The following is a 15,399-nucleotide window of genomic DNA, read 5'->3' as shown; positions in this document are numbered from 1 at the left end:
TTGAGCAGTGTAGAGTAGTGCTTGTTGTTTGTCATTTCTCCGATCACAAATGCAGACAGTATAAGTCATTATAATCCGTAATTATGTCCCCACTGGATGCAACAAATGCCTCGTTTGTAATGGGTTTTATTGGTTTTGTCTGGTTGTGCCGGGAGACGGCATCACAGTATGTTAAGGGGCGTAACATTTCCGTCACATGCTTGAGGTATTCGGCCAATCACAACGCACTGGATAGGTGGTCAATCAGAGCACACCTCGCTTTTCAGACCGATAAGCTTTGTAAAAATCGACGCATTTCAGAAAGGCGGGGCATAGAGGAGAAACAATAATGTACAGTATGTGGAAAATAATGTTTTTTTAACCTTAAACCGCATAAACACATTTCATTACACCAAATACACAAAATAATGTTCTTTTTTAGCAGCATCATATGACCCCTTTAAACAAGGATTAGATTGCGCAGTAAAGTGTAAAAACAATCGTCAGGCTGCCCTCTGCAGGCATTTGTTATAATGCGTAATGTACATTAGCTCTATTGTTTATAATACATTATGTATTTTACCAGTTTTGTTCAATAAAACCATATGATTACTTGCTTTTGATTCCTTGCTTTATTTGAACTCATTATTATTGCCTCATTGCTATCATATAGGTATTTTAAGTCATTTTAAAGGCTATTATTCGCTGAGGTCTATTTTTATTGCCACAGAAAAATAATTATATTTATCCGATTACTCGATTAATCGTCAGAATAAACGACCGATTACTCGATTACCAAAATAATATGTGTGACGTAGTCCATTGTGTCTATTTTTTACGACACCACACATTTCTACAAAACTTTTAACTCTGTACATTACATGGGAAATTACAGCTCACCTTCTTCTTTTCTTTGACATCATATAAGGCCAAACTTGCAAATATTGGCTCAATTTCAATCTCAAACCTTAAAAGGGAGAAGAGAAGCTTATCAGAAACATTGTAGCCATAGATGTTACATTTCAGTCCACAAAAGCTGTTCCCCACTTACTTCAAGGACAAGCACTTGACAAGAAGCCTTTGACCAAAATGTTCTTTTGGAACATCAGGCACACAGTGGCGCTCAATGGGTTCTTCCTACATGAAAAAAAATAATAATAATGCAAGAAGTGTTTTGGTAATCCGTATATTTAAACACAATATTGGAAACATTGAAACAAAATGTCACACTCTACCTCATCCAAAGCAGGATGCAGTGCGAAGAGCTCTCGATGACGGTTTGACTTGCGCTGGTCCTCATTGTGGTGGTCGATTTCCTCGTTGGGTACTCGATCCAGAAGATGAGGCAGCAGAGCATCAGGCTGAGAGTTCTTCAGGTCAAATATACTGCAAGCCCAGCTGCCACGTGGAGTGTCATCTATTGACATGGACCTTCGCTTCAGATCATCCTGTGACATGCAAAAGTCAGTGTTTATATTCAGTGAATTCAAAAAGAAACTCACAGGGATATTGTGCAATTATTATATTGGGCTTAACAAAGTCTTTACATCACACGCAACTGTAGCAAAGACAGGTTTACCTGATCATCCTGATAGCTGCTGTGATCTGGCAACTCATCAGACTCAAAAACCTGCTTGGGTAAACCTCTCTGCCTCTCCTTCTGCTTATCCAAAGTGTTGGGATTGAATGCGGTGCCCAACTTGTGGTACCTGTGCATCCAAAATACTTTGTAAGCCTTTTTTAAATAAATAAGTAAACACATACATAAATAAATAAAAATTGACATGGAAAGCTTTTTTATGGTATAATTAGGAATTTAAAAAATAAAAATGTATGCCTAAATTAATTTACTAATAATCATTTTGTTATATATATTTTTTTTAATTAAGAGACTTGTTTAATCATAGTAAAAAAAAAAAATTTGGTTACGTATTAAATAACTAATAGCTAATTAAAATTAATCACTACTCAAATGTATATAAACAAGAAAACAAGATTAGGTGAAACTATCACATTTTTTATATTTTATCAGTAAAGCATTAAGCATTATTTTATGTAATGAGTATTTTACATACTAATGTTAAAATTCAGTTCAGCGGTGCTTTGTCAATGATGGATAAAATTACAGAAAATCAGTTTACATAATTATATAAAAGTTTGTAGGCTTAAACTAAACTTTCAACCTTAATGACCGTAATTACTTCACTTCCATTTACTTTTCTCACAATGACTGGGTAATAATCAGTATATGTTTGGATTACTATCCATGGTTACAATGACAACCATTATATGAAGAGTTTGGGCTTATCAATTAAGAATCACCAAGGAAACTGATTCACAGTAACTTATGAAGGCCCTATAAATATCTTGGAAGCTGCTTGAGTTTGTCTCCTGAGCAGAATTAAAAGCCCCAGTGAAAAGCACCATAAAAGCAGCATGTTGGAGAAAGACTGTAGGCAATATTCACTTGAATTCCTCTTTGTCATTTATGAGCAGGCCCACACAAAATTTGTGCCTGCAGAAATCTACAGATAGTGTTGCAGATACTGTCCTACAATCCTCAGGATTGAAATATCCGTTATCACAAAGAGGCACCAAGAACGTAACACTTTCAGCTCCACTTAACACATCTTCCATATTTAAAATCATGTATCAGAATCCCATGTATCAGGAAAAAAAGGCTGCATTAATTCTAAAGAGAGAACAGATTTAAGATGGAAATCTAGTGAAGCGTCATACTTGCGGTTAACAACGGCCCAGTCCTCGGTGTAAGACCGGACGCAGTCTCTGACATGTGGATCATTCTCACTGGAAAAAGTATTTAAGAGGAAGAACAAGTAAAATATTTTGAAGCAGTATGCCTGTGTAACAAAAGAATAAGTGAATGACAGCTGTTTATGTTCAAACACTATGTACAAATTCATTTATAAGCAAAAAAAACCCTTTTAGGCTTAAATGACTACTGAGATAATCACGGAATACATTTTAAAACTGTTCACTGACAATCTGATTCATTTTGTTCAATTACACCTCTGGTTTGCAGAGACATACTAATGTATGCCTCAATTCTTCGAAACAATCCACCCTGAACACGCTCACCCCTCCTCAGGCACAGCCTGGCCAAGAGTACGGCACTCTCTTGGTGTGTAAAGCACTTCAATGTCATCTGGAGGAAACTCAATCAGATCTCTCAGAGGTCCTGACTCTATAAGGGGAGGGTGTGTGATCAAATACTCTTCAAAATCCACTGGCTCTACAGCCTCTGTAAGAGGAATCTATAGGGAGAAATCCAAAGAGGAACAGAAAGAGAATGTGAGAACTGTTGCCGCTATCTCCCAAGAGAGACTGTATCACACTGAAGGGATAGTGGTAAATACCCTTTGAAATGTCAATCTCTCAAATTTTACACAGAAAAGTATATTCTCTTTCAAATGTAGTACTTACAGCATTGCTAGTTGCATTCCCACCCACACTGAGGTTTTTGAGAAGCTGAGGTGAGCCTCCGTACTGACCAGCAATCTGCTTCCTGACCTCAGCCGCTACAGTCCTGGAGAACAACAAGACAGCGCAGATGGCATTAGAATACAAAACAGATAAGTATCCCATGACTTGACTGTCATCTCTCTCTAAACAAGTCAGAGAACGAATGAAATACTCATTTACTATAAACACTACTGTTCAAACGTACTTTTACTCAACAAGGATGCATTAAATTGGTGTAAAGTGACAGTAAAGACATTATATCACATTACAAAAGACTTTTGTTTCAAATAAATGTTGTTCTTTTAAACTTTAGTCATCAAAGAATCCTGGGGGAAAAAATGCATCACAGTTTTCACAAAAGAAAATAATATTAAGCAGTACAAGTGTTTTCAACATTGATAATAAGAAAGAAATGTTTCTTGAGCACCATATCCGCATATTAGAATTAAGGATCATGTGACACTGAAGACTGAGTAATAACTGCTGCAAATTCAGCAAAATTACATTTAAAAATAGAAAACATAAACTGTAGCAATATTTTACTTTTTTGGTGTTTTTACTGTATTTTTGATCAAATATATGCAGCCTTTCAAAAACATTAAAAACAAAATCACACCATCCCCAAACTTTTGAATGGTATACAGAATGTTGTATGCAATGATAAAATTGATGTATACAACACTGTTGTATACATGACCTCACTACATTGCATCATGTTTAATTCTTAATTCAGTGCCACTGAATCATCATGTAGAAAAAAAAAATGGTTATTTTGCATTTTTTGTATGTAAAAATATTTATTAACATGAGCCAACAAGCCAACAAAGTCAAGAAAAAACTTGATTGTTGATATTTTTTCCACATTATTTGTCCCACTGAAAATAGCCTGATAGAACTGTACAGTACAGAAGTCCGCCATCCAAGTGTTCCAAGCATAATGTGTACAGTATACAAACTGCTTACTGCTAAAATGGTACAAGTAGTATTCTATTCCAAATATAGACAAAGTCTTATGATCTATTTCTTGGCCCAAGCTTTTGTAAATAACAACAATCTATGACACATCAAACTAATAACTGGCAGCATACTACTGGGCTCACAAAAATAACGCACTGAAAATGTGGCTATAATTTTCCATTCATTCAGCAGTTTTAGTTTATGGTATTGGAAACATTTTTTGTTTGAACTTTTAATCTAACTTAAGTTTAATCTAATACAAAATATAAATTAAGATGCACAAAACACACTTGTAATCTAGCAGGAATAGTCAAAAACAAAACAAAAAAAAGTCAACACAAAAACATACTAGCAAATCTTGTAATGAGACAAGCTCTGCAAGTTCACATCAAAATACACCTAAGCCCCTCCAATAGGTTAGGTTGACAAAGGTTCATTACTAGAGTAATAACATAAGATTGTAACTTATTATTATTCAGTTTTCACAGGCTGAATTACAGTCCTGTAAAGTACAAGCAGAAAAAAATACCATCAAGGTTTGAATGAAAGCAATGTGTCTGGTCTACAGTAAGAAGAACCAAATGTACAATATTATCAGTCTGCCTTTGTTGTAGCATATGTACAAGTCAATATCTCTAATCAGAATCCTCTTCTAATACATGTAGAATGACGTACACTGAAACAAAACCCCACCCCCAGTGCCCTTGCTGGTTCTGGAGGGACCTTTATTTAGGCTGGACATTCCTGAAGAGGGAACAGATGATTAGCCCACGCGGATGTGTTGTTTACCAAGGCACCGGCTAACACCATGACTTTCAGTGCATATTTCACACATCTCTGAAAACGTCTTGCACTTTAAGTAAACAGAGCCATGAGAAACAGCTTCTGTGACTTCCGAGAAAAGCTTTCAGATTTCATTTGAATATCTAATTAGCAAGTCATTCAGTAAAAAGAGGTGAACTTCAAGATTTTTAGTGCTTTCAGTTTTGCTTTGTGTAAAATAAAATTAGATAGGCATTGACTTTTGGGGGGCTTTTTGCATTCTATATTATGGGTAATACCTATACTTATGTATAAATCAAAACGCATAGCTATTTCCTTGTTCATATCAATAAAGGCATTTTTCTATTTGGTTAAATAACAAGTAACGATTGGAATCAAGGGTGCAGGTGCCACTAAGTCTATCCTGAACTGATCTAATCATCCCATTACACGGCACTGAAAAGACAACAGCATTTTCAAGCATCTGGGAAACGCCAAGACTATGGAAACCACCAGGGAGCCTAAAAGGTCACTTCCTTTTTTAAATCCATATGAGGTCTAATCTCTGACTTAACATCACAAAGGAAATCTAGACTGAAAAAAGAGATGTTTTTAAGCCAATGATGAGACTAAATTGTAGTCTATTATGATAACCCAGGGTCCCTGCTCCACAAATTGTGGGCCACTAGCCAAAATCTAAACAGATCTAAACATTAATCGCACAGTGTCATTACAAGGAAAAGTATCTGCTTGAAATTTAATCATGCATTGTATTTCAGGTCATTCTGGATCTCAGTCTGAAATGGTCTTAAAGGCTATAAATAGCTTAAATAGCTGCATGACTACAACAGCAATGCAACCCATCAATATCATGCAAGAACATCCGAACACTTGTCAGTTGATGGTGTTCTCGTAATACACCAGAAATTATTATGCATTATTATTATTCATGATCTCCGGGCTTAAAGTCATTGTTTACATTATTTAATTAAGAGTTTAAAAATCATCGTCTTGTAATCAAAGCTGTGGTGCACTATGCATATACTATATGACTGCATATTGACTATTATACTAGTGTAAGTTACCATATGATTGCATACTGACAGCAAAACATCTCATGATTCCGATGTGTCAGTATGTCAAGCCATCGTCTCACAAACACTAAACACTGCATTTCATTGAATCAGCCTAGTCTGCATCGTTAAATCCTTAGATGGATTTAACAAAATACGCATTTATGGATTATAAACCCAGGGATAAAGACTGATTTTAATGCACAGAAGCACAAAGGCATCATGCTGCTGTCTTGCAGCTTAGGGTGGGTCACTCGGGCATCTCTATGGATGCATCTCAAAACCTAGTAAGCTGCCTACCTAGACGGCACTCCAAACGCGCCTATTAGACCAACCGAGCAGTCTGGGTAGGCAGCTCCCCAAGGTTTTGAGACACCGCCTCTAAACTCAGCGTCTGCTCTAGCTAACTCAACGCCTAGGCCTTATTTGGGAAAGACTGGCACGCTCGCCAATTGGATCAGGCAGCAGACAAAGAATGGTCGCACGGCGCTGGGAGAATATATTTAAACGCAATAGCTTGGAAGTGCGTTAGATATCCTTACCTGCTGATTTTCTGGGCAAAGGCGCGGCGCTCAGCCATGACTGTAGCCGCTGAGTGCTCGAGTAACTCCAGCGCTCCAGCCGCGATATTCCTTCCCCACCCGTACCCGTATTTCGACAAGCCCCACCTCCTGACGCCTAAAATAAGTTTGTGATTGGACAGTTGAGAAGTCACTCATAAAGCCGTAGTAACCATAATAAACAGAGAGCTGGTCAGGGGCGGGACTTGTCGGAATACGGCTGGGAAAAAACGCGCTCCAGACGAACAAGAGAGGACAACGTACCGTAAAGCTGAAACAATAAACGCATACCATCTTTCAGTCTTTCGGGATCGTGGGTTGGAGTCTTCCTGGTGATTCATATCCTGTGCGTACAATAGAGGGCTCTTTTACAGGAAGCTATCTGTGTAGCGAAAAGTGTGAAATGCATCCGTTACCTCTTCCACTAATCGTGTAATCTGTAGACAATGACAGCTTTATTGGTGTATAAACATATCGTGGTTTGTAGTAGTGGGTGTTTAATTTCGACACTTCTAATTATGAATAATATAATGATGCTCCGTAAAAAGCTAAATGAAGTACAGAAAAGCTTAAATAATAGACAAATGTCCTTGCTTATTTCATTTGATAATTAAATAAGATTGTAATTAAGTCTAGTACTTATAAAGATATTTAAAAAGCATCAATCTTTCGAGAACTATTTTTGTGAACCGGTTCACAAAACCCTGAACGATGTCAAACTCATAAAAGACAAATAACAAACGTCTTACAAATAAAACACACTAAAAATATTCTTTCTTGCGACTTGAATTTATGACAGTTTTTTATTCTATACACATAGTTGCTCTTGATAAATATTTTATTATAACATAACAAAAACTTTCCAGTCGAGAGATAATTGATTTTAAAAAGAACTACACAAACCACAACCATCCTTTATTGTAAAACCTTTATTACCATCCTCTTTTTTGTTTTTTGTTTTTTACCAGTTCCTTGGAACGAATAGTTCTAAAGAACCAGACATCCTATCACTAGAATGAGCCAGACGGGAGAATATCTGAAATACCGCGAGACCGAACGAGAGGCCGCTTCCTCAAAATGTAAACAGACGTGAGTAAATGCACAGTGAGTTCTTAATTATAACAAGACATGTGAGCAGGTATGTTTTAAGATTGATAGAGTGCATCTGAAGATCGGTGGGAAGGCGGTTGGTGACAGCTGGATTGTGACTGGAGCGCTGATGGTAGGAAGTAGCGTAGAAAGGTATGTTTTAAATTATATATTTATATATTCAATTATTGAATTACTTATTTTCACAAAACATTCGCCACTTGTTTGCATTTACGCTTATTGTCGGCAGTTTTGTAAACTGTAAGTTACAAGCTTACTGATTAATTAGCATGCTAGTCAGCCAGTATCTTGAGATGTATGTATGTTAATGAATTCGTATTCTGGCCAGTGATTTGATGATTATTTCATATGCAACGGTATCGCATTCTTGTGCTTGTGGTGGAAATGTCATCTAAGTATTAGAGAAAGTAAAATCAATGACATGTTTCCAAATACGATGTACGTTAACTTGTTTTGGTCGTATTGAAAACTTCTCACAGAAACTCCATCGTATGTGCTGTGATGGGTTCTGCTCCGTGGCTGATAAAATGGAGACTAATGGGACCGACGAGGTGGAGAAACTGAAGTCCAAGTTAATGTCAGCATGGCACAATGTGAAATATAGTATGTAACGAGAGATCTTACACATCACTAAAATGTTAATTTTCCGTTCATCTGACAGTCTTTCACAAGTCACAAAATTATGACATACCTGTACACGTGACTAATCATGACAGTTTTTTTTTTAACCCTTCAAGGTTGGGTTCTTAAGTCAAAAACTGCCTTCAGCCGTAATTCTCCTGTTTTCTTGTTGGGGAAATGCTACCACTTCAAGGCTGTGGGTAAGATGATTTAGATGAACATTTAAACCAATTTGATAATCTGTCATCCTTCACAAAGTTTTTATTTGTGTATTTTTAATTCATATATAATATATCTGGCATTTTAAATTGTTTTTTCCCACCGATATTTCAGGTGTATCATGGAATGTTTATGCTAACTGTTGTCCTTAGATGATGAGAGCCCTACTGAGAGTTGTACTGCTGAGGCATTAGATGACGATGTTGTCACAGGTAATGTTGATGGATTTCGAAAGGACTTCACCTCACGAGTTTGGCTGACCTATCGGGAAGAGTTTCCTGGCCTTCCAGGCTCCACTCTCACTTCAGACTGTGGGCGGGGTTGTACACTCCGGGCAGGGCAGATGATATTGGCCCAGGCTCTCTTGCTCCACATCTTGGGTAGAGGTGAGATTATCTGTGTGTGTGTGTATGTGTATGTGTATGTGTATGTGTGTGTGTGTGTTGTGTGTGTGTGTGTGTTTGTATTTATATGTGACATTAAGAGTTTAAATTTATAGATTCTTATTTTTAAAGGTATTGTTCACCCACAAATGAAAATTTGCTGAAAATTTATTCACCCACAGGCCATCCAAAACATAGATGAGTTTGTTTCTTCATTAGAACAGATTTGGAGAAATGTATCATTACATCACTTGCTCACCAGTGAATCTTCTGCAGTGAATAGGTGCTGTCAGAAAGAGTCCAAACAGCTGATAAGAGCGTGATTCCAGTCCATCAGTTAACATCTTGTGAAGTGAAAAGCTGTGTGTTTGTAAGAAACAAATCCATCATTACAGCCTTTAGAGTCCTTAATAATGTTTCCTCCAGTGAAAAAGTCCATCCCCCGTTGTCCTCTCACAACAAAATCCACCAACATATATGTTTAGAACTGTTCGTTTGTAAACCATGCTTGATCTGTGCATATTTCTCTCCTAATTCAGACGAGACTACTTTTTCACTGGAGAAAGCAATATTATGGATAGCGGACTCAAATTTTGGCCGAAAGTTAAAAATGTCTTAATGATGAATTTATTATTGTTACAAACATGCAGCTTTTCGCTTTACAAAGTGTTAGATTGGATGCACTAGTGTCGGTTGGATTACTTCATTTTTCAAATTTTTATTTTTGGGTGAACAATTTGATTATTTTTTTTTTTAATAAAATGACAGTTTTCATATGAGCTGCAAAAACAGTTCTGAGTTGTGTGTTGCTTAAATGTAAGTAGCCAAAGTTTTTATCGCTTCATTTGCATAATGAAATTCTGTATTAATTTTTCATTTCAGAGGTTGGGTATTTCAGTGTTAGAGGTTGTCACTCTCTAATGAATGAGTTCTCATATGATTGACGGAGGGCAGTTTTGTGTAATATGGTGAACAGGCCACGACATTTGCCAGTTTAATAACTTCATTCAAAAAACAACATTGAAGCATCATCCAGAGCCCACGTCTATAATGAAATATGTCATTATAGAAATATCTGTCTATAAAGCGGCTAATGGCTAATAAAATATACTTATTAGCCAATTACAGGCCTTGACAAGTAGCAAGGTCATTGCCTAATGGCCCCACAGCCAGGTCCGGCACCTTTATGACCCTCAGCACTTGTACTTACACTATTTCAGACACCCACTCTGTTTGTGAGGATAAAATGTTATAAGAATGAAATATTGACTACGCTGAATATCATAATTGGACTTTTGTTCTTAAAGCACAAGCTCCACTGTCTATTTAAAATTTAAATATCTCTGTCACTCTTATTATAATTACACTACTGGTCAGAAATAGTTTTTTTTTTTTTTATACATCTTTTATGCTCACCAAGGCTCCATTTATTTGATGAAGAATACAGTAAAACAATAAAATGGAACATTATTAGAATTGAAAATTCTAAGTTTTCTGTTTTCATTTTAAAATGTAATTTATTCCTGTGATGGCAAAGCTGAATTTTCAGCAGCCATTTCTCCAGTCTTCAATGTCACATGATCCTTTTAAATACACTTTTTTTTTTATCTCTTTCACCAGACTGGACCTGGTCAGAAGCACTGACCTTGTAGCCCCTGGATACAGAGACATGGACCAGCAGTGCAGCACGAAGACTGGTGGCCACAGTAGAGGCCTCCATTCAGGGGGAAAGAGTTTTTTTTTTTTAATACATCTTTTATGCTCACCAAGGCTCCATTTATTTGATGAAGAATACAGTAAAACAATAAAATGGAACATTATTAGAATTGAAAATTCTAAGTTTTCTGTTTTCATTTTAAAATGTAATTTATTCCTGTGATGGCAAAGCTGAATTTTCAGCAGCCATTTCTCCAGTCTTCAATGTCACATGATCCTTTTAAATACACTTTTTTTTTTATCTCTTTCACCAGACTGGACCTGGTCAGAAGCACTGACCTTGTAGCCCCTGGATACAGAGACATGGACCAGCAGTGCAGCACGAAGACTGGTGGCCACAGTAGAGGCCTCCATTCAGGGGGAAAGAGCGCAGGTCACCCAGCAGCCTCTCTGTGCTGCTCAAGGAGGGGCTGAGGAGGCTGACTCGTACCTACAAGAGGCATATCACCGCACCATTGTGTCCTGGTTTGGGGACGGACCCTCAGCCCAGCTGGGCATCCACCGACTAGTGAAGCTAGGAATGACATCCGGAAAACGTGCAGGAGATTGGTACGGCCCAGCAGTGGTGGCACACATACTCCGGTAAGTACAGTTAGATTTAGTAACAGCTGAATTTGTCCCACTTGACAGAGAAAGGACCTGTTTTGACCTCTGTGTTATTGATTGTCTTCAGTGTACAGTGCTGATGTTACTGATAGCCATTCAGGGTGGACGGGCAGCCACTGTGATCCTCAGGGACTCAATTCTGAAGCTGCCTCTGATAGTAGAGCTGTCATCATACTCATTCCTGTGAGACTCGGTGGAGAGAAAATCAACCCAGAATACTTAAGCTTTGTCAAGGTGAGGCTTTGGAAACCACCCTTACAACTACAAAGTAGATTATACAATGACAAAGAGAGAAATATTTGTTAAAGATGTGGCTATCGACTTCAATACTGTGGTCTTATCGACTCTCTTTCTCTTTTCCCTAGAGCATATTAAGCTTAGAGTACTGTATCGGCATCATTGGCGGAAAGCCTAAACAGGCCTACTATTTTGTTGGATTTCAAGGTTAGTCTTTTATAGGAGACAAAGTAAATGAATGCACGCAAAGAGAAGGCCAGCGCCATCAGAAAAGCTTCTTTTATTTTTCCCGACCCCATCAGAAATGCTACACCATTCATCATGCTAGGGTATCAGAAATAGCGGGCTTTTTCCATTTACATAAGCAGCTTGCATAGATTTCAGAGCTACCCAGAGTAGCCCACTCTCCATCACCTTCAGTAGCCAGTGGAAACCTTCAGTTGTACATGTAGGTAGTCAATATTTACCCATTTACATTTTAGCAATTTGAAATACACTCCGCGATGATGTCTAAATGACAAGTAATACATTCTCCCTGCCAGGTTCAGCCTGCCGTCTGCATTCATCATATGCAAATGATCTAATATAATTGTGTGTTTGTAAAGGTAATTTCTCTACACCAAAATTAAATGACAGCCCCCTTTGCGGCATAAAGAATGTGCTTGTACAACCATATTCGATTATGCAGCGTTTAATCCATCCGAGTTTAGGAAAGACCAAAAAAAATTCTCGCGTTTGATTATTTGAAACCCTGCGGAGGTGGGTGACTTTGAGCTGCTCTGCATAGAAATTGGGTAAGGATATGCATTATAATAATCACTGTGTTTTTTGAATAACTTGTCTTTTGTTTTGTCCTTGCAGATGACAGCTTGATTTACATGGATCCTCATTACTGTCAGTCTTTTGTGGATGTCAGCACAAGCGATTTCCCTCTGCAGGTAATGTGGAATTACAAAAAGCTGACCGCCACACAGTGATGTGAATTTAATAGTTTCTGTACTTAAGGGTATGAATCTGAAAGTAGACCTCCACACTCAATTACCGAACACAAGAGATTCACACATTGTTCTGTACTTTGTATCAGCTCCAACTTATTTTATATAGCTCCAACGATTTTATATTTCAGCATCATAACTTATTTTTACGCTTTTTGTGTGCTGTAGAAAGTGGCCTGGCAAAAGACAGAAATATTGGGCCATACTTTTAGCTCAGCTGTCTAAGCCTTTCAGATCTCAGGCAGAATGTAACATTTGTCAAAAAATGTGTCAAAAAGTCAAATCTTTTATTTCTGCAATCTGAACACGCATTGCTCATTTGGAACAGAGCTGGCTGACCAGTTTAACACACGTTACACTGTTGACAGATATTATGGACGAAAATGTCTAATGCTGTAGTTGTACGTTTACATCACTGTGATTACATAAACAGAGAAACAAATGACTTCTATTGACTAATTTGAAAGGATATTAAAAAAAAAAATCTTCTTTAAAGTCATTTCATTGCCCATCACCAAAGAAAATGCCTTTCAGTAAAATGGACCCAAGCTGTACAATTGGATTCTACTCAAAAAATGTTGAACACTATGAAAGAATTAGCACCGAGCTGTCAAAGGTGGGTAAATCTTTCAAAAACATATTTTTTAATGGACACATTTCAAAAATGTTGTTTTATATTTTGATGTAAAAAAAATGGCATGATAACTTTCATTTTTTTATCTCATTGGTGTGCTTAAAATGACAAACTGTCCAAGAAAAACTTAACAGAAAAATATTGGCATTTTAAGCTGCAAAAAAAGGCTGTTATTTAAATGTCTGTCAGCAGGTGGCAGCATTCAACTACGTAATTGAAAACTGTCAGACTACTGTCAATGTGTCCAGCATAGACTACTGTGAGGGGATAATATTGTGTATTATTTTGTCCTTCTTTATTATAAGTAAGAATCTGCTATATCTACCTTTTAATAAAAAAATATATATTAAAGGTTGATAAACTGTGTTTGTTAATGTGACAGATATTGCAGCCTTCATCGAAAGAGAAGTACCCTGCATTCACCTTTATGAAGGGACATGGGAAGGATTATGAACTTTCAATTGCTGTAGAAAAGCAAGAATGGCCTTTCATCGGGGACACAAGGAAAGCAGGGACAACATCAGGGGACTTTGTGCTGCTCTGACACTTCAAACCAGTAATCCAAAACCAAGTGATACACCACAAATCAAGACTGGATCAGTCTGTATTTACACTGTGGGTCTAAACTATAGGATTCTTTGCTACACAGTCCTCATGCCATTTCAGAAAAAGCCCATTTAAAAAGACCGCAAGCAGTGCATGAGTTGACCATTTCACTGAACTCGTACTGAAATCAACACATCTGTCAGTATGTGCATGAAAGTAAAGTTTGATAAAGAGATGGTATAGTCATAGTCTGGAGTGCACATGGACCACATTTGATTTGATTACTATTATATTTACAACCTAAACATGCAAACATTTCAGTGTGTTCATATAAATGCAATGGACGTGCAGTCAAAACATGTACGTTTTTTGGGGGGTTAACAAGAAAAAGTTCTCATTCATGTTTCTTTTCTCTGGGTATATGTAGTTATTATTATTTTTTTAACAATGAATCAAAACACCTATCTAGTCTACTTTTTGAAATTTATACATGATATAGTGATTTAACTTCATATAACATATTTTATGTTGACATGTTTTATGTTTTGTTAACTGGAAGGATAATGTGCCTTCACAAGTGAGTAGAAATCACTGTATCACATATAACTAAATACAGAGCCTAAATAACTCTTAAATTATATTTAGCAGTGGTAGCCATGTTGAAAAGCCCTCTCTGCCACCAGCTTTTTAAGAAATATTAAAATCCATAGTGCATTGATATGCACAGAAGCTGTGCTTAATATAAGATTTAAATTTTAACAACAAAACAGTGGTATTATGCCAATATGTGAAAGGATCATTTAAGAGCTGCAAAGATCTCATTAGTCTTTGGTAGCTCAGTGTGTTATTTTTTAAGGTGTAATGGAAAACATAAACCAGCATGAATCAAGGAGTAATTTATTATTAAATTATGCCTTATTTATATAACTTAAGGTTTTTTTTTCATGGTTGTATATATGGTAGCTCAGTGTGTTATTTTTTAAGGTGTAATGGAAAACATAAACCAGCATGAATCAAGGAGTAATTTATTATTAAATGATGCCTTATTTATATAACTTCAGGGGTTTTTTTTCATGGTTGTATATCATTTTAACAAACTTTTCAGCATGACGAAATTGTACTGACATATCAATTGTTGTGATTAACTTTCATTTTTGTTACAAACACCTTTGAACCAGATTTCAGAATTGTACAATAAATCTAATAGGGTTTTTAAAAAAAAAAGTGTTTCTTATTTGTCTGTAATTACTTAAGTTCTTCCTCTTACATTCCTTACTGTACAGCAAATTTGTTATTGACCTATTTTCAATCTTTTAACTCTCTTCCCCAACAAACACTGCAAATGAAAATGACTCGCACTTGCTAACTCCCTTTCATAACCCATTCAACCAAAAAGAACAAATCTGTATTTGGTGATTATGCAATTTTCCGGGGGAAAGAAAATATCCTTGTGTTGGACTCAATGTTGCCATGGTTAATTCCTCTGTTTCTGTTCCATTTGAGCAATGCTTGTGCTAT

General features: G+C 36.7%; 1 protein-coding gene and 1 pseudogene across 1 annotated transcript in view; one reads left to right on the top strand and one right to left on the bottom strand.

Moving 5' to 3' along the window:
• Positions 1-6,886, bottom strand: part of LOC107717128 (dedicator of cytokinesis protein 7-like) — a 47,992-nt gene extending 41,106 nt beyond the window's left edge. The window contains exons 1-8 of the mRNA XM_016523795.1: positions 6,797-6,886; positions 3,424-3,526; positions 3,079-3,254; positions 2,719-2,787; positions 1,559-1,688; positions 1,215-1,427; positions 1,031-1,116; positions 880-946 (exon numbers count right to left, since the gene is read on the bottom strand). Coding sequence (XP_016379281.1) covers positions 880-946; positions 1,031-1,116; positions 1,215-1,427; positions 1,559-1,688; positions 2,719-2,787; positions 3,079-3,254; positions 3,424-3,526; positions 6,797-6,834 — 882 coding nt within the window. The 5' untranslated portion in view covers positions 6,835-6,886. The remainder of the gene's footprint in view (positions 1-879; positions 947-1,030; positions 1,117-1,214; positions 1,428-1,558; positions 1,689-2,718; positions 2,788-3,078; positions 3,255-3,423; positions 3,527-6,796) is intronic.
• A 992-nt stretch (positions 6,887-7,878) lies between these two features.
• On the top strand, positions 7,879-14,789 carry LOC107717138 (cysteine protease ATG4C-like; annotated as a pseudogene).
• Positions 14,790-15,399: the final 610 nt, after the last annotated feature.

Source organism: Sinocyclocheilus rhinocerous, unplaced genomic scaffold (assembly GCF_001515625.1).
Source record: "Sinocyclocheilus rhinocerous isolate Xijiao unplaced genomic scaffold, SAMN03320098_v1.1 scaffold690, whole genome shotgun sequence".
NCBI lineage: Eukaryota > Metazoa > Chordata > Actinopteri > Cypriniformes > Cyprinidae > Sinocyclocheilus > Sinocyclocheilus rhinocerous.
The sequence above is the reverse complement of the archived record's forward strand: the minus strand, read 5'-3'. Positions and strand labels throughout refer to the sequence as shown.